Raw genomic sequence first — 19,629 nt, forward strand, 5'->3', positions numbered from 1 at the left:
CTTTACGTTAGACTGCCCCACCACAACCGTTTTGCTTTTAATGCCGCGTATTTGAGCTACGAGTATATTCATGGAAGCAATATTTCAGTCGAATAAAATTATACTTAACGAACTATCTACCTACCCACGAGTACCTAAGTAAGTACTATGTTTAACTTTTGTCATCATACTAACACTCAACTAGTAAAAGGTTCAAAAGCCAACAACATAAGTGCCTCGAAGAAAGTGCTTTATTTCAAAGTACATATTATCCTGGGCAGGCCTCGAATGTTTACAAGGTATTCTGGAACCACTCCAAAGTTTCACTACCTCATTAACGCAGTAGTGTTAATGCCGAATGCCCGTGAAATCTTTTACGAGGGCACTTCAGCCGGTACGTTTTAATTATTCTATCTCTGGCCGGTCCTTCGTTAAATTTTTGGGTTTTTGCCTATGTTTCACCTTTGACGTAGTCTTTAGTGGTCATTACGAGTTCGTTTGTAGGCCTCGCTGTTATTTTTATGTGAGTTTTGTTGCTTTTTGATTTGATATGTGCTTAAGTTACACATGCATACGTCTGAATACCCCAGTTTCTTCCTGGAGGTTTATGTCATTCTTGCCTTCTTAGGTAAAAAAAGTATCTAAATCATTAGTAGGTATTCACGTCGATAGCTATCTATAAAAATATTCAGCTGCGACATCACTGAGCCTATTCTTTGGTCAGTTTATTGTTCAACATGGAGGGAGTACAATAGCCAACATCACAGATCACCCGTCCCGACACAATACGACTCCAGCTTTATTATAAGCACCGATCACAACTGAGTGTTTCGAACAATGAACTTTTTTCAAATTACCAAAAATGCACTTTAAAGGGACATAGACAGAAATCGTTTCATAGTAACCAGTTTGGAGATGCCTTGCGCGTGTTTGAACAGTACGTTTGGACATTTTTTTTTTACTTGTGTGGGTGATCGTTACATCCCGTGTTTCGCTTAGCTTTATGTCGTTTTATTTTGTCAAATGCCATATATCAATGGTTGTTGAATAGATTTTTTTTATATAAAAAACAGCTACAATCAATAAAAGTAAAAAAAAATATAATGACATAATATAACATTTGGTGTTTTGGTGGCGCTCATATTTCAACTTATTTCGAAAATTAATTGAAATTCGAAGTTCGACATAGACTACCGTTCTCTTGGTAGCACATCCGTCCATGATAAGTGGAATTATTATGCATAAGCAGCAGATTTACATAAAAAAACTTGCATAGTGATAGAAAAATTATTTCAATGGGTTCTAGCAATACATGAGCAGTCAAAGATTTATCATATCACCAATAGAATTTCAATGCGTACGGCCACCCGCCAACTTACTAACGATGTCGTTGTTAGACAATACGAGTGGCACAATGCAAGAATAACGACCTTCCGACCGTGTGCCATTGATACTCTTGCTGGCTAAACACCCAAAAACAAAAGACGAATATAAATCACTAACCCAGTACCCCACGCGTCTGTCTGCAAACATTAAATTATGCAACTTACAAACTCATAATCCAGTCTATAATGCACTTTAGGTCGTTGAAATATGGCGTCGCTATTCATAACTTAGAATGTGCCGACTGCATTTACTACAATGGTCGTCCTATTACACTAACCACTTCCACGTAAACAATAGTCTCTTAGAATAATAGGGACATTATTACTTTACAGTCACTAACATAATCATTGGTCCATTGTTGAGTTTATATTCCCGAAAACGCCTCAAACATGTTAAAAGGCCCTTACAATTTGAAAAATGCGGGCGGACGCTGGCCAAAACTGGATAAAATATTGTTACCGCGAAGCATGACAAATTAATTGTTAAATAGTTTTTCGCAGACAATTGTTCGTCTAATTTTTTTTGTTTCGATTTTGCTGTAGATTTATGATAGCAGAATACCAAGTATAAAGGACAGGTAAATGCTTAAAGCGAGTGAATAAAGCTGACCGCAACTTGATTTATAGCTTCATTATAAAGCTTCTACAATACGCGACACATCCAACTGGTTTATAAAGCATCCCTTATGGTTTTATAAGTAAGAACCACACTCAATTATCTCTGGTTTGCCCCACCTGAACCTAGGGCAATTTTCTCAAAGCAAACGATTACGATTGTCGGAAGAAAAACGGTAATTCAAGGCTCATCAGTTGCGTGCGCCCCCTGATACGAAAAGAACCGTTTACTCATCGCATGACAGAGTGAATTAACACGTCTTCTAATAGGGCCCATACGAGCACAAAAGTAAGAATAGGCATGTGATCATTCGGCAACACGCAAAAGTTTACGTGAACATGCAGAAATAAGTTTTTGACGCTAGTTCCAATTATTACAATCGTATACATTATTTTCATTCAAAACGTATGATTTTCGTGATACCAACATAGCCTAGGAGGCTCGTTATTGTTACAATTGATTCATGGGCACAGTGTGGTGTGATCACACTACACTGGTTTGCCTAAAAAATAGACTCACCCGCGCTCGCACTAACAATACCTACGAATCCCGCCCAGTAGAGCCAAATATTTTTCATATTTCAAACCTTAAATCAACTCGAAGATTTCGTGAATCATTGCAAAAGTAATTGTTTCGACGTAACGAAATCTGCGAGCTAAACGCACCTTACTTCCTAATTCCCGTATCTTTCTCTGAAAAACATCAGAACAAAAGCACCGTATACTCACAAACTAAGGTTCAATATACAAAGTAATGAGATAAAGGGAAAATGTGGTTAGAAAAGTAAGAAGGATATTAGAAAATTTAGGTATCGCGTGCGAAGGGCGGGCACCGACAGACACGGGCGCGCACGCGAGTGCGGTGGAAACCTGAGAAAATCAAGCTGTTAATTTACTAGGACACTGTCAACCGAGTGTTTGTATTTTTCTACGATTTAAAACGGAATTATGTTCTTCAAATGTCTAAAAGATATTTCATTGTTATATAAATGACGGCAGGGGTGGGGTGCAAAGAATATAATACTCACTAGGAGGTGGGGTGTCTTTCGTGTCGGAGGCCAAGATCCACTTCGGGTCCCTGCGCTACAGCAGTAAAGTAAGTAAAGTATATACCTAAATGACTGAATCTGTTTGTAGGCGTAACCAGGTAGAAGTAACCAGTTTTTATAATTACACATTTTCTTCCTAGATTGGTACCTATTACATATATGTATATTTATGATTTGTAATTGGTGTTAAATGAGACAAAGGCCTTTAAAGAACAGAACACAAAAGAACTTTATATCCTACCAAAATTGTAAACAAAGGAATAATTAAAGGATCAGGACAGGATATAAGTTGGTCAAATTCTAAGACCAATACTAATGAACCATCCAACCTATTTTACAGTTTATGGTATTACGCAGCGTCTTACGTAAGTGACCAACACGCGAACGCGAAGCAAAGCTATACGGCGGGGGTGAATTAATCCTTTGATACCTAATTACCTAATTACCTACGTGGGCGATCTCATTGCGAACGCGAAGCGGTGCGGTTTACACGCGAACGTCGAGCGGCGCAGCGCGGCGAAACGCGGCGCAGAAGAAACAAACCATTGTTGCATATGGAAGTGTCTTAGTTGAGCTATCTTGACGCGATGGCGAAGAAAGGCGGTGCGGTGCAGCGCGCAGCGGGCGCGATCAAAACATTTTACATGTAAATTTGACGCGGCTACAGGCAAAAAATATATATATTCAAATGCACGGAAATTGACATAAAGGACTTAAAACATCAATGAAGTATATGGCAGTGAGTTCGCTGTGATAATGCTTAACATAGTAATTTATTTTAATATTACATTTTAAGCTAATAGAGCTAAAGGATTACAGCTCACAGAGTCTCTAGCTTCGCTTATTAACAGAGCGTTAGCGAAGACCTCCGCTTCGGATTGTCCGGATGTTTTTCTCTGCAAGTCGCATTTCTTAATCGATTTTCGTGAGCTGGTTTGGTAGTATATTTTTTTTTCGTGTCTTATTTTTTTAATGTTTCACATGATTGAAATTGAAATAACTAACCACTACTAAAGGACTAAAGTGCCCGTAACGTCTATGGCACTTAAGACCGTTGTGAATTCGCCGTGATAACTAAGTTTTTTTTTATTATTAAATTTTTAAGCTTATGCAGTTTATACCAGGTTTACAGCTCACAGAGCCACTAGTTATTTTATTATAGGTATTTCTTAAATTTCACGACAGTTGTAGCGCCCAATACAAAAAAAAACAACTTAATTAAATAAGAAGAAGGTCGATATCTTTATAGCATCAAACCTGCGCACGTGTATTACAGACGCGCCCATGTCGGACAAGGCCCTTGCATCGCGCCGCGCCGAAAACGCTCGCCTGGGACACTTTCATGTGTATTAAATGTAACGGTTTGTTTCTTCCTCGCCGCGTCGAGCCGCTTTGCATTCTCGGTAAATTCGCTTAGCGTGAGCCGTCGCGCCGCGCCGCTTCGCGTTCGCAAGTTGTTCCCTTACGTAAGACGCTGCGAGGTAAATTTAATTTAGTTTTCCAAATTGCAAATAAGGGACGTATTTTTTTAATATATGTAGTAAAGTACAATTATTTTTCTTGAGCATACAAACGTCCTCTAAATGGCCCTAATCTTATTGGTTTCAACCGTCGGTTGACATAGATTGTTATTTTACTGATCTTGATATTTTACAATCAATGGTTCAGAGCAGCAGATATAAAAAATGGTAACCTGGTCAATAATCCTGTAACCTTGTCTTCATACTTTGGGTCAAATCCGGTAGTTCGGATGTTTTGCAGTCTTGTTTATGGTGTTGGCCCAATGAATAATCCAACTTTCTCTCTCTGGCGCCGAACGCAATTTTGTCAAAAATCGAAAAAAACCGCGAAAGTTTCGTTTTTCAGATTTGGGTGATAATAGCCCTAAATGACTAGTTTTTGATAGGAAGTTTTTAAAGAAATCTAAATTTTCTACAATAGGAGACTAAAATTGTCTCTATAGACCTAATAGTTTCCGAGATAAAGCTTCTCAACGAGATGAAGATTCCCATAGAACTTTAATTAATTATGGCCAAAGTCAAAGATTAAAAAAGTAAAAAAAAAAACACTTGGCGTTTTAAGAGAGTAGAAAAGTAAGAATATAATCTTGTAATTTTCTGGTACAAATTTATCGTTTTTAGGGTTCCTTACCAAAAAGGTACAAATGGTGCGACTCTGTCCGTCCGTCTGTCTGTCTGTCTGTCACGTCGCTAAATATCTCGAGAACCACTTAAGCTATCGATTTGATGAACAACGCTAACCCAAACACATTGAAAGTATTCTTTTTTATTTTATTTTTAATAACTATGGGAAATGGCCAATAAAGAAGAGGGGGCAAAATTTCAAAGTCTATAGTGACTATGTCAAGTGGGGTATCATTTGAAAGAGCTCAAATTGACCATTCCGAAACAATATTTTATTAGTTTTTAGTAGTGGAAAAAAATGGATATATGAAGTAATATGTGAAAATAAAATACTAGAAGAAAAATTATGAATTTCATACATAATATTAACATTACTATAAATTTTACAGGAAAAATATAATCAGGTCAGACCTCTATCTTGATAACTTTTTTTAATTAACAAAAAACATTTCTCAATTTAGTTTGAAATGTAACCAACTTTACGTGTGTTTATTACACTTGAATTGTCTAAGAGATCACATTAAAGACACCTTTTTTCAAAAATCGGTTTACATAATAGAGAATTATCGTCGAAAAACCAACATATGCGCAAATCAGATAGATAATTTGCCGATACATGGCGCTGTACACAATTATACTTAGTATAGGTACTTCTGATCAAAAGTCTTTCGCCTTTACACGTCAAAGTTTGTACGGAACCCTCGGTGCGCGAATAAAACGAACTTGCGCTTGACTGGTTTTTATTATTTTTTGTTCATACAAACGTTCACCCCCTTAAAGGTTACTTTTATACATTATTATTTTATTATTAAGTTCAACCTTTACTTATTTATGAAAATGATATATAACTTGCCCTAGTTGTTAAGAGCAAGAAGAAATATATATAGCATAGATTGGACCTAGGGAGCCCAGATTTGACGCAAACGCTAATGTATAAAGTTACTGTATTACAAGTTACCTGTAATTAAACAAAATAAAACAACTAAAGCATCAAAAACTGATTTCCACTGAATCTATAGTGAAACAGTAAGTATTGATCGTCTCCCCAAAGTAATATTCAACCTGTAGTCAATTTAATAAAAGACTTGCCATCCGTTCCATTATATTTTATTTATATTACTTATTTCTCCGCAAAACATTTGGCCTTCAAAAATAAACTTTATCTCGAGCGACGCAAAATGTGTTTCAGGATAATATCACTGGAAAGTGATAGTATCGTTTAAACTCAAGTATGTCCATTTCTTTCGCCGCCCAAAATAATGCTCGGCTATTTATCAAATTGCAATTTCGTAATAGATATGCCTTGATGGGCAAGAAGTTTGGCAGAATGGTATTTATTTTTCTAAAGCTGTGAGAGCGATCAGTCTTACACGTAAAGCTCCGGTGTACCTTAAGATTTATATCCTATCGATCGTTGGTTTCGAAGTGGATTTGTGGGAACCTGAGTAAGTGCTTTTCTCCAAGAAGTAGAGTAGGTGTCTAGTAATTCTAAATTTAAAGCACCTAAGTACGAGTATATTAGACAGTACAGTTAGTTAAGATTATTTTATTTTAAATTAAGTTAGTTTATATACTTTGTTAATGTATAAATATACCGCACTAATATTAAAAAAAAAAAACTATCAAAATTAAGTTTACTATAAAAGCTAAATGATATGTTAATTAATTTTCATTGTTTCGGATTAATTCACATATAAATCGATTTTTGTTTTAGAACTTAGGGGATCTTTGCTTAAACTGAGTAAACATGAACATTATCAGTTGAGCAGTTTTCGAATTATCGTCCAAAATCTCCCTTCTTATTAAAAATCACGTAGGAAAGTGCCTTTATAAGTATTTGAAGGAGTACATAACACTCTTTTATGCGTGGTCCGACACGGGCTTAGTCAGTTTTTTGTTATTTCGGTTTGGCATTGTAAGTATTCTTCGCAATTTTAAATTAACATTCTTATAACAGTGACACGCAAATACAGTATTCCTTTATCGGATTGGAATCGTGTGAATCCGATACGAGGCGCGCGACTTCTTGAATGGCCGGTGTAAGCGTGGGCCGCCATGTTTATATGTAATATGTAATGATACCTTTTGTTACGACTCTTTTGTAACGCCTGCTGTTATCTGCTTTATCGCAACTTCTTTATCTAAAAAAACCAACAAAAACCGAGACGCTCTTATTTTCTTAGCTTTAACGCTCATTTTTCTATAAAAAAATATTAATACGTGTAATATTGCCTTGTTTCCTTAGCGAAGTCCACATTGATAACTCAAAATATGACAATGGATTTAAATGACTTTATTCCTGACATCTCTGTCACGTATTGTTACATCCAAAGAGCGTTGGAGTAATTTATGTTGTTTTTTTAAGTCAGTGTTTGTTGATACAAGTGCGTCGAAGGAGGGTCGAAAATTATTTGAATAATAATCGGAACTCTTGTTAAAATTCTGTTTGAAGATGACCTCCGTTGTTTGTGAAGTCATTTTATTGGGAGCGTTACTTGTTTTATAGATCCTTTTCAAAATATTCGAGAGCCATTAGAATTCCAAAAGAATTTTCGTTTACTTTAATAATAAAAACGGAATAGGTAAACAATTAAGCGAAGCTTTCTATTGTGAGAAGTATTTAAGTCATCTGAAAGTATAAGTTCTTACTTCTTATTAATGATATCATTTCAGTTAGCTCCAATTTATATTGTTTATTTAAATGAATTTCACGCTTGAGGCAGTGACTTATATATCTATTTGATCGTAAGAAACCGGCCACGTGTGAGTTGGACTCGCGCTCCGAGGATTGCGCAATATTTTTTTGCAATAGACTAAGGCTTACCCGGGGTTTTATTATTTTGTTATGTAGTAGGTATAGATATTTTGCTTTATTAAGAATCTGAGGTTTTTACGTATGTTTATCCGTCATCATTACACAGTAATATAATAAAATAATGAAGCCTATATTATATACAATACATTACCGGGCCTATTAAGCACGTAAGGGATTGGTCTGTAGTCCTCACTCATGTGCTTTTACAGTTACGGAGATAGAGCCCGCTGACAGACCGACAGCTATTTTCCTAAAAACGGACGAAAAATGTGACTTTCACGGTTTTGAGTTTATGGTCAGTCGAAAATTAAGTTAAAAACTTTTTTAGTTTTTTTGCGACTGCAATGTTTATATAAATGTGTGTGTTGGCACAAACAAAAAAAAAGAGTTATAATTTTACGCTGACAAAACTAATGTATACTCTTGTAGGAGTTGTAGGTAACATGAGCAATGAATAATATATTTCCAGCAAAATTGAAAGGAACATAAGACATTACACTGCTTATTTTTTTTATTTATACACCATTTTTGAGAAAAAACATATAATTTTATTAGTTATAATTTAATTGTGATCTGTTATTTATTTCTTTCAAATTTGTTTGTTTTATTGCTATTTTATTCCTTTATTAAATTGTTCTGTACCTACTTTTCGTGCTCAACTTCACTTGTTTATGGCCACGTCAGTAGACCGGCGTTAGCCGATCCAGGCTAACACCATGCTGACCCGGGACCCTTCGTGGCTGATATGTGTCATGTAATGTAATGCTATGTTTAAGTTCATTTTTGTTCCTCTTTTTCTGTATTATATAGACCCCGGGCCAGGAGTATATTTATACCGTCAGTCATCGCCTGCCGGTTGATACTTTGTCTGATGATAAAATAGATGCTATCATGAATTAAAAAATTAGTAATATGTCATGAACAAGTAAAAAAATGTCGGCCAAGTGCGAGTCGGATTCGCATAGGAAGGGTTCCTTACCATTATCTATAAACCCCGCCTGACGTTGCTTAACTTCGGTGATTAGATGAGAACCTCGAGATTGGAAAGAAATATATATTTTATTCTGTTTTTAGTATTTGTTGTTATAGCGGCAACAGAAATACATAATCTGTAGAAATTTTAACTGGCTAACTATCACAGTTCATGAGATACAACCTGGTGACAGACGGACGAACGGACGGACGGACAGCGGAGTATCAGTAATAGGGTCCTTTTTTCATCAATGTTGATATCACTACTTTTTTGGTTAGTAAAAGTAGGACGATTTCCTTTTTTAGGGTTCCGTAGCCAAATGGCAAAAAACGGAACCCTTATAGATTCGTCATGTCCGTCTGTCTGTCCGATTCTGTCACAGCCACTTTTTTCCGAAACTATAAGAGCTGTACTGTTCAAACTTAGTAGGTGGATGTATTCTATGAACCGCATTAAGATGTTCACACAAAAATAGAAAAAAAAACAATAAATTTTGGGGGTTCCCCATACTTAGAACTTAAACTCAAAAAATCTTTTTTCATCAAACCCATACGTGTGGGGTATCTATGGATAGGTCTTCAAAAATGATATTTAGGTTCCTAATATCATTTTTTTCTAAACTGAATAGTTTGCGCGAGAGACACTTCCAAAGTGGTAAAATGTGTGTCCAAAGTGGTAAAATGTTGAACAAGATCTAGTAAGTAGATTTTTTTTAATACGTCTTAAATGGTACGGAACCCTTCATGCGCGAGTCCGACTCGCACTTGGCCGCTTTTTTTTAGTAATAACAACACCGAAATCAGACGTTGCAAATAAATATTATGATTTGTCAAAATTACAACATGCGATTCAAAGTTGGTGGCTTAAGTTTAAATACTAGTAAGAATAAATATTTAAATTCAGATTACCAATTTACCATAACATTCTCAAAATTAAAGCATTCACTTGAAAAAGCATTTATTTAATATCTAGAACACTATTCAAAATACATACATACATCTTATACTGGGTGTTTCCTGTAACACGAGCAAATAATTAAACCATATATTGTACTAAAACAATATAGCTTTTGAATAACAACTTTTAAAAATTATGAAATTATTAGATTTTAACTTTTTCATACAAATTTAATATTATTTTCAATGTACGCTGACATCAGTAAGTTTGACGTTGCTTGTCACGCTTTAAACATAACAAAATCCGCAATACATTGCGTCTTAGAATTAACTTCATTGTGTAATAGTAAAATAAGTTGTTGAACAAATGTTGGTCAGTTTGAGGAGTACAGCCTACAATTTAATTTATTGCTCCTGTTACAGGAAACACCTGGTATAACTAGTTTTTCCGTCCAAGCTATATCTTACTTTTATCATACTTATTACTTGTACGGTAAACTTTGATTGAAACCAAATTTTGATTTTCCTAATAGCCTTAATATCTATTCAACTAACACCACAATGCATTCGTTTTAAACTTCTAAATTTTCTTAGTTAGCTGTAGAAATAGTGTATTAGAATAGGGTAATGCTATATTTTACTGCATCATCAGAGTATTGACTTTAAATTTTTTAATAATTAATGAAATACTATTAATATTTATGCAACCAATAACATTTCCATTGGAAACTTATTTATTTTCCTATTTGATTCTTACTTTTCCAGAAACTGTAGCATTAAAAAGTAGTGCACAATACCTTATGAAACCGTAACGAACGACCAAAGTCCGACCACAGCAAGTCAATTATCACTGCACAACACTGAAAACAATTCGCGTCTAGTCCAAAAGCCGGCTGAAATTCAGGAGGTGTACACCCTTCGCCACAGTCAAACCGGTACTGAGGGGGACTTGAGCTGTACACAGCTCATACAGACGCGCGCATCTACCCTAAGCACTCCATACATGCGTAAGCAGCAAGGGTCACATCTTCATATGTTAGACACTGCAATATTGCTGGCAGGTAAGAAATGTTTCGCATCGTTTGGAGGTAAGGGGTGCGAAATAAATAAATTTCAGCAGTTTTCATAACGTGTTGAGGTTTTATTTTCTACCAGTGAATTCCAACCACAGAATGTCGGTCGGGCGATGTTTATTTTAGGTTTCCGTAATTACTGTTAAGCCGTCTCCCAAATTCTGCACGGTCGTAAGAGACGTGACAGAAACTAGTGAAGGCTCTCTCTCCAGGTGCGACCTTGAACCTGACAACGATCCGCATGCATAAGGGAGCGACCAGAGAGAAAGAGAATCACTATCCAATAATTAGCGTGTGGAGCCACACATCTTGGTATGGATTTTATATCAATACTTGGTTACTGCACAAACTTTTTCTGAACTTATGCACAAAACATCGTGAGGAAACCGCACTAAGGCCTAGTTTCCTCGGTCACTTTCGTTAAACTAGTGCCTACGCCAATTCATGGGACTGGTTGTCAAGCCGACCTCAGTTTCCCATGATGTTGATATTTTTAAGTTGTTTTACCTGAAAAACCCTAATACTAAGCCTTCACTGTCTCCCGGTCTGTCCGCATGAGATACAGCTCATGAACCGTAAAAAGTAGATAGTGAAAATATTCACACAATGCGTTTATTTTATTACCAACAACAGCTAAAATAATAATAACAACAACTAAAATAATAATATTAATAGAAAACCACATGCATGTAAATGTTCAGTTTTGCAGGAATTGTACATTATTGCATAGGCCGGGAAAGAGCAATTCGTGGATGAGTTTCGATTCCAAGTCTTTCGTCGACAAAGAAAACGAATCCACGAATTGGTGTTCCTGCCGAGGCATATATAGCGCTTTTCTCCAAACATGCGAGGAAATACGGTAAAATAATCATAATTTAAGCATCAACAAGCACTCAAATCGAACCTTCACATAAAAAACGTCAAAAACAATTTCCCTCTTTAATTATTTTTTAAAGTTAAAGGCACAACTATTCTGTCATTCAGTACTATTCAATATTTGTTCATTTAATATAATTGTGCAATATAAGCTGCATACGCATGCACGAGATCCTTAAAAAAATATAAAAATTATATAGTCTTTGATTTTTAGGTACCCAAACTCTGAGGTTCTGCGTGGCCCCGGGATTAACGGCATTTGATGCAGCGTCAGGTCATGTGAAAATAGAACATGTTTGATACAAAATTCACAATTTTTGAATTTTGAATCAACCATATTATATTTTTTAACTGTTATATATTTTCACCGTTAATCTTCAACGAGGGAATAGTAAGTATTCATTAAAAAAGTATAATCATTGAAAATGAAAAATAGCTTCCGATATTTCACTTATAATATCACTGACAGTTACCTTCCTCAGAAATATTTATTAGGTAGTGTAGTGAAACAGATCTTGATATCAGGCATATCAGCCAATGCGTATGTATTTTCCCCACCATTGAAAAAAGTTGCGATTGATCAATAAAGTTTAAATTGATTAAAACCAACCCCTTTATCAATAATGCAATTCATTGGAAATAAGTGTTGTCAAAACTTTTTACTCCAGGGAACTTTAATTTCAACAAGTAAAATGTTTAAATAGGTATTAATAAATAAAAACCGGCCAAAAGCATGTCGGGCCATGCTCAGAGTAGGGTTCCTTAGTTATTCTTCCGTTTTTTCTTTCGGAGCGATTATCTCCGAATATTTTCACTTTATCAAAAAACGTTTGTTGAAGACCCCTATTAGTTTTGAAAGACCTTTCCAACGATATCCCACACTGTAGTGTTGAAGTAAAAAAAAAATCACCCCCACTTTACGTGTAGGGGAGGTACCCTAAAAAAAATATATTTTTAGATTTTATTGTAAGACGTTGTCGGCTTTATTGATTTATATATCCATGCCAAATTTCAGCGTTCTAGCACTAACGACCACCGAGCAAAGCCTTGGACAGACAGACAGACAGACAGACACTGGACATGGCGAAACTATAAGGGTTCCTAGTTGACTACGGAACTCTAAAAACAACATTTTATTTACAATAACAATATACATAATGGATATATATTACAGAAGTATTACGATAAGTAGCTTAAATCTAAAATTGGCCCTTGAGGCATTGTAGCAAGGATGCTGGCGGCATTTCCTGATTGTATTGCAATGCTAATACGTTGTGCGAAGAAGCCCCCAGCTCTTTGGTCACCAGTTACGTCAACAAGACTCTTCACGATTTCTGCAAAAAAATTGTGCACGCTGGGACCTGGGACCCCATGGACCTAGGTCCATTGAAACTCTGGAGTTTCAACGCCAAATGGCACAAAATGGTATTCTCTACCGAGCCTCTTATATTTAGCATACGTACCGTTTTGAAATTTCGGCGCTTTCCGCCACTCCGCCCGCTTTTACATTAGTCCGTTGAACGTTGGACGGCGCCAGTGTGTCTACGCAGTATATTTAACATCCGATCTAAGCTCCAAGGAATGAAGGTCACCCTATCAGGCCTCTTGCCATCATCCCTGATAATGCCAGTCGGCTCAAGAAGAGCAGGCACGTTGATGTTGTCAAGAGACCGACGGATTATGTCATTAAGCGACGCATGTCTTGAAAAACGATCTGCACTTTTTGTTAAGATAATCCATGGTGTCCGAGTCGATCCGTCCGATCCGTAATTATTAAATAGGTATAGGTACCAAGAAATAAAAGTATCTGTTTGTGGTTTTTTTAGCCAAAACGCTTCTAAGTTTAGAGTCGGTTTGGAGCAAAAAAAGTGATAAAAAAGTAAAAAAGGCGGGATCGGAAAAAAAACTTACTGAATTGGATAGTGTAAATTGTGTTTGACTAAAAAATACAAGAAACACGTATCTACGCTATAAAAATGAGATCTTCTAGTGAAGAAAATATAAATGTTCCTGGCAAAGATACATCGCTTTCTTTCAACAATTATCCTCAAGCCAATATAAATATTAATTTCTATTAAAGTACTTATAGTTATGCAAATGTTTTCTTATTTTCTCGCAGTAGTCGTGAAAAGCACTATGTAATGCCTCGGCCGGAAACGCTAAAGATGGACTCGTATTATTCACTAGTTACGTATATATATTATTATATATATATTGGGTGTGTCGGCCCTCAAACTCATTTGTCCATCTTTAAGCGGTTTTATATCCGCGTGCGATATAAATAAGAACAGGCGGGTCAATGTACAAAATTCTTCTTACTTAGCGTCCTTACTTTACCTAATATCCTTTAAGGGACCAAGACACGCGTGGACACGGGCAAAGATTTTAGGCAGTCAACATGACACCTTGGGGAAACTTATGTAAATTATGAATCAAGTTAAAACCACGAGCTTTGCTTATGTAGATAGGTGTAGGTACTTAAATTACAACTATGAAATAGCAGCAGGTAATAGTACATTACGATACAAGTGCGAAAAATAGGAAATTCGAAACGAGTGGCGATAAATTAAAACACGACCGAAGGGAGTGTTTTAAATCGACACGAGTTGCGAATTACCTATTCGCACATGTATCGTACAACGTTTTACAGTACATATGGCCCTTTAAATGTTCGACACAGTAACATAATTGAGAAATATCTGCTTAGGGCCCAGGGAATCCAGGATATGAGGAGATCACTGAAACACGTCCGTTCGGTATTGCATTTAATCGATCGACAAAGACAGGTACGAAATCTACCCTCTATTGTGGTAGCATAAGTCTACCCACATACATTACACCTCCACCCTTAATTACTAATACATGTTTTGCTTATACCTACTTACTAGTAAAGCGAGTGACAACAAAACTAGGATACATAACACATAATAATTTAATCAAACTCGAAGCCATATCTTTGCACGGCCTTACGAATGCGCTTGGGTCGGCCCAAAGGGGACTCATTACATTCCGTGTGACTGGGTCCTGTGTTCAGGGATACAGTCTCTACAGATAGCTGGGGTGGTTCCTTAAGATCGGGTTGAACCACAGGTTCCGGCGCGCGCGAACCCTGAGTCGCCTCCGTGTCATTAACCGCGGATTCCTCGCCTGCCGCCGTCTCCGACACATCCGACAGGGTCACTGTATAACTGCTACGCCGTCTTTTAATCTGATCTAAATGTCTTTTTAGTTGTGGACCACTTTCCCTAGCTATAATAAAATTCCGGGAACCTACTTTCTCCTTAACCTGACCACTTAACCAGCTTCCCCCGGCGTGATCTCGCGCCCACACTGAATCGCCCACGTTAAGTTCTCTAGGTTTCCCTCCCGCGTTCAACACTTGTTTATCTTGAGCTTGCTGTACCCTAGACTCGACCTGCCGAGTACCCCTTAACAAGTCTAGCCTCGATCGTAGTCGTCTACGTTGTAACAGCATAGCTGGGGCTGACCCTGTAGAACTATGCTCAACGTTCCTGTACATCATGAGATATGCTTGAAGAGCTTCATCCACATCACAACCATCTCGAAGTGCCTTTTTAATAGCTCGCTTACATAACTTAACCGCATTCTCCGCAGCGCCATTGGAGGCTGGGTGGTAAGCTGGCGTAAATGTCATTTTGATGCCGTTAATTTCCATAAAATGTGCGTACTCCTTAGACGTGAACGGAGGACCGTTGTCCGAAACTACTTCTAAAGGCAGCCCAAAACGAGCAAACGTTTCCCGTAACGATTTAATAACTCCCCTCGCAGTAGTTTTAGCCATTTTGAATATTTCTAACCATTTCGTTGCTGAATCTATGATGACTAAAAAAGTTTCGCCATGGAAAGGTCCTAGGAAGTCAATATGTAATCGCGACCAGGGCTCTGGGTTATACGGCCACGGTTGCGGCGGCGCTCGCGGTGGCGCAGCGCCCTCTAGGGCACACGTCGTGCACTGCTTACCTAACTCCTCGATCTCACTATCTATTCCAGGCCACCACATCACACTTCGGGCGAGACTCTTCATTTTCACGATACCTAAATGACCGACATGTAACTCTTTGAGTAAGTGATCTCTCAAAGCCTCTGGAACCACTAACCGATAGCCCCAAATTATACAACCCCGGTCTATATATAATTCATTGCGCCGCAGGTAATACGGCTTAAGGGCGTTATCGTTACAACTAGTAGGCCAGCCGGACAGTAAAAACAGGAATATTTTCTTTAGTACTTCATCCTTACTAACGTGATCTTGTACCATTTTCCTCGTAATCGGTAGGAAGTTTTGGATAAAATTTAAATATGTGACTTCTTTCCGCTCGCTCTTCTCCTTACCCACCGGCAAGCGAGATAAAGCATCGGCCGCGTTCCCGTCACTCCGCACATACTCGATGGTATAATCGTAACCAGCTAAAATAACCGCCCACCTCTGCATACGACTTGCAGCCATTACGGGTACGCCTACTTTATCGCCGAAAATTGTCACCAAGGGCTTATGGTCCGTTCTTAGAATAAATTTTCTACCATATAAGTATTGGTGAAATTTTCGGACTCCATAAATTATTGAAAGTGCCTCTCGTTCAATTTGCGAATACGACTTCTCTGCGGCGTTAAGCACACGCGATGCGTACGCTATTGGTCGCTCGGTGGCGCTAGTGTCGCCGGCGCCGGGCACAAGGTGCGATATGACAGCACCCACCCCCACACTACTCGCGTCAGTGGTCAGAATTAGGGGAAGATCTGGCGAATAATGTGCTAATATATCGCCAGAAATCAACATTTGTTTTACCTCACTAAACGCGCGCATGCAAGCTTCACTCCACTCATACTTCACATCTTTCCGCAAAAGTCCATACAGAGGCGCTAGTATAGTGCTTATGTTCGGAACGAACTTAGCATAATACATCACTAACCCTAGGAATGACCGTAACTTCGCTACATTATTTGGAACCGGTACCTGCTTGATCGCTTCAATCTTTTCAGGGCATGTATGCACGCCGTCCTTACTAATTACGAATCCAAGATATGTTACCGAGTCAGCAAAAAACGTACATTTATCCTTTTTAACTCTTAAACCATATTTCCTTAACCTTTCAAACACTTCGTTACGCGTGTCTATGTGCGAGCGGTCATCGACCCCTGTTATAATCAAATCGTCCAGAAAGACACCGACCCGAGGCATATCCGCAAACAATTGCTCGAGTTTCCTCTGGAAAATACCGGGACTAGAGGCTAGCCCATATATCAGTCTATTGTACATAAATAAACCCCTATGGGTGTTAATTACCGTATATTTCTTAGACTCATCATCCAATTCAAACTGGGCGTAAGCTTGCGACAGGTCTAATTTAGTGAACTTACTTCCCCCGTGCAATTTAGTTAGCAAATCTTCTACTTTCGGTAAAGGATAGTGGTCCACTTCTAAACTTTTATTTAGCGTTAACTTAAAATCAGCACATACCCGTATGGTGCCATCTTTTTTAACTACCGGCACTATCGGCGTGGCCCAGTCGGAGGTGGCGACAGGCGTGATGATGCCGTCGCGCACCATCTGCTCGAGCGCGCGCTCCACCGGCTCGCGCAGCGCGTACGCCAGGGGGCGCGCGCGCAGGAACACCGGCCGCGCGTGCGGCCGCAGGTGGAACCCGACCGTGCCCCCGGTGAACCGGCCCAAGCCCTCCGCAAACACCTCACAGTATCTGGAACTGAATTCAGTCTCATCAAACAACTTGTTCACATTAGCAATTTGTTTACATACCAATTTTGACCTATCTATGATATTAAATGCCCTTATCCAACGCCTACCTAAAAGGCTAGTTTTGCCATTTTCAATGACGTATAAGTCTAATTCTTTACAAAAACCATTGCACTGCACTTTAGGTGTTATTTTACCTACAGGTTTTACCTTTATATCTGTATAATAATTCAGCACTAAATTACTTCTTTGTATTTTGCAATGAGTAAACAATTTTTTATAGCATTCTAAACTTATGCACGAAATCGCACTACCTGTGTCTATTTCCATATTTAACCACTTCCCCGCAATGTTAACATCTATGGTGTATGGCTCACACACAAACGATTCGCTGCTATTTAGTGAAAAATTGTTTACCTCGTCGCTTTCGCTGCTGTCCGAATGGTCCAAATACACAACCTTCTCTTCCGTCACGTTGTATAGGGACGAACTTCCGCGCAGCCTAGGACACACCCTTTTTAAGTGTCCTTCTTGGTTACATACTCGACAGACATACTTCCTGAATTTGCATCTGTCGGCTTCATGCTTTGATCCGCACACCTTACACGTTCCATCTAAATCCATATTATTATTTTGACCGAAGCCTCGCATCTTTCCGCTGCCCGCTCCGCTCATGGCGCTTGGACCGCCGCCGACCGTTATCTTCCCGCGGCCCGCTGTTCCCGCCGCTCGACCGCCGTCCGCCGCCGCCCGGCCCCGGCTCGCCCGACCCAAATGATGCACGGCTGTCGTCGCGCCCGCCGCTGGTATACTGTCGCTGGTTCGATTCCGAGCACAGTCTTCTACTAGCGCCGCGTTGACCTCGGCCGCCTCCATGGACACGGCGAGCTTGTACGCCCGGTCGAACGTGATCGTGTCGTCCTCCGTGAACAGCTTCTGTCTGATGTCGTCGTTTAATAGGCCGCACACGAACTGATCCCTCAAGTTCTCCTTCAAGCTATCCCCTGCGAAACTGCAGTCCTTACTTAATTTTTTAAGATCCGTTACAAAGTTCGCAATACTTTCATCACGCTTTTGCACACGTTGACGGAATTTAAAACGTTCTGCGAGCAAACTCGGCTTTGGATTTAGATGACCTTTCATCAGCGCGACCAGCTGGTCATATGTTTTGCTCGCCGGTTTCGCGGGTGTGCACAAATTCACCATAAGTTCATACGCATTTCCGCCCATCACTGTTATTAGTGTAGCCACTTTCACTTCGTTTTTAACATCGTTTGCAACGAAATATTGTTCTAAACGGTCAACATACAGCTCCCAATTGTCATTGACAAGGTCAAACGGTCCGACTTTTCCCACAGGCATGTCGTACACTGTTTATCACGAACTTTACACTTTTAAAATGCACTAGTGTCCAATTGTTCTCGTCGCCACTGAGAAATATCTGCTTAGGGCCCAGGGAATCCAGGATATGAGGAGATCACTGAAACACGTCCGTTCGGTATTGCATTTAATCGATCGACAAAGACAGGTACGAAATCTACCCTCTATTGTGGTAGCATAAGTCTACCCACATACATTACAATAATATGCTACTTCTCGCACTAGTGCTATAAAGTAGCCCCATATGTACTGTAAATACATATTAAATGCAAGAAAATATATTGAGGAAAAAGACCTACATATTTTTTACATACATATTAAAAGGACGTGGATTTGAAATTATTTTTAAATGTTATCCATACTATATTTATGGTAATAGAGTATTGTCATAATAGTTACAGGGATTTTAACAGAATTGAACCTCAAAAAAATATTACTACGTATTAAAAAAAAGAGAAAGTGAAAATCAAATACAATAATGTGTGCACCTAAACCTTTCAAATCCTACTTTTTATTTGGTTCTAGGTAAAGATAAATGCGATCATTCTGTCACATGTCTGCGAGGAAAATATATATTGTGGGTAAGGAAAAATTACGTACAATAAAAACTTGAGGTCCCTGCGAAATTAACGATGTACCGGTTGACAGGGCTGTCAGGGCTTATCTCAGACTTAATGGGAGGGAAATTATAACTGTAGCTGTTCTACTTTTAAATGGGATGTTTTCCTTTT

At 38.4% G+C, this 19,629-nt stretch overlaps 2 protein-coding genes across 2 annotated transcripts in view; both read right to left on the reverse strand.

Moving 5' to 3' along the window:
- The window catches only part of LOC133517056 (roundabout homolog 1-like), an 85,032-nt gene extending 73,575 nt beyond the window's left edge, over positions 1-11,457 (reverse strand). Inside the window, exon 1 of the mRNA XM_061850198.1 lies at positions 10,654-11,457. The gene's annotated coding sequence lies outside the window, so the exon portion shown is untranslated. The remainder of the gene's footprint in view (positions 1-10,653) is intronic.
- A 3,100-nt stretch (positions 11,458-14,557) lies between these two features.
- On the reverse strand, positions 14,558-19,094 carry LOC133517057 (uncharacterized protein K02A2.6-like). The gene has a single exon (XM_061850200.1). It carries the CDS (start codon positions 18,878-18,880, stop codon positions 14,738-14,740), a length of 4,143 nt encoding a protein of 1,380 aa, XP_061706184.1. The 5' UTR covers positions 18,881-19,094; the 3' UTR covers positions 14,558-14,737.
- Positions 19,095-19,629: the final 535 nt, after the last annotated feature.

Source organism: Cydia pomonella, chromosome 4 (genome assembly GCF_033807575.1).
Source record: "Cydia pomonella isolate Wapato2018A chromosome 4, ilCydPomo1, whole genome shotgun sequence".
NCBI lineage: Eukaryota > Metazoa > Arthropoda > Insecta > Lepidoptera > Tortricidae > Cydia > Cydia pomonella.

Excerpts from the sequence above, each read along its gene's own strand:
- LOC133517057 (XM_061850200.1), bottom strand. The coding sequence starts at position 18,880 with ATGCCTGTGGGAAAAGTCGGACCGTTTGACCTTGTCAATGACAATTGG.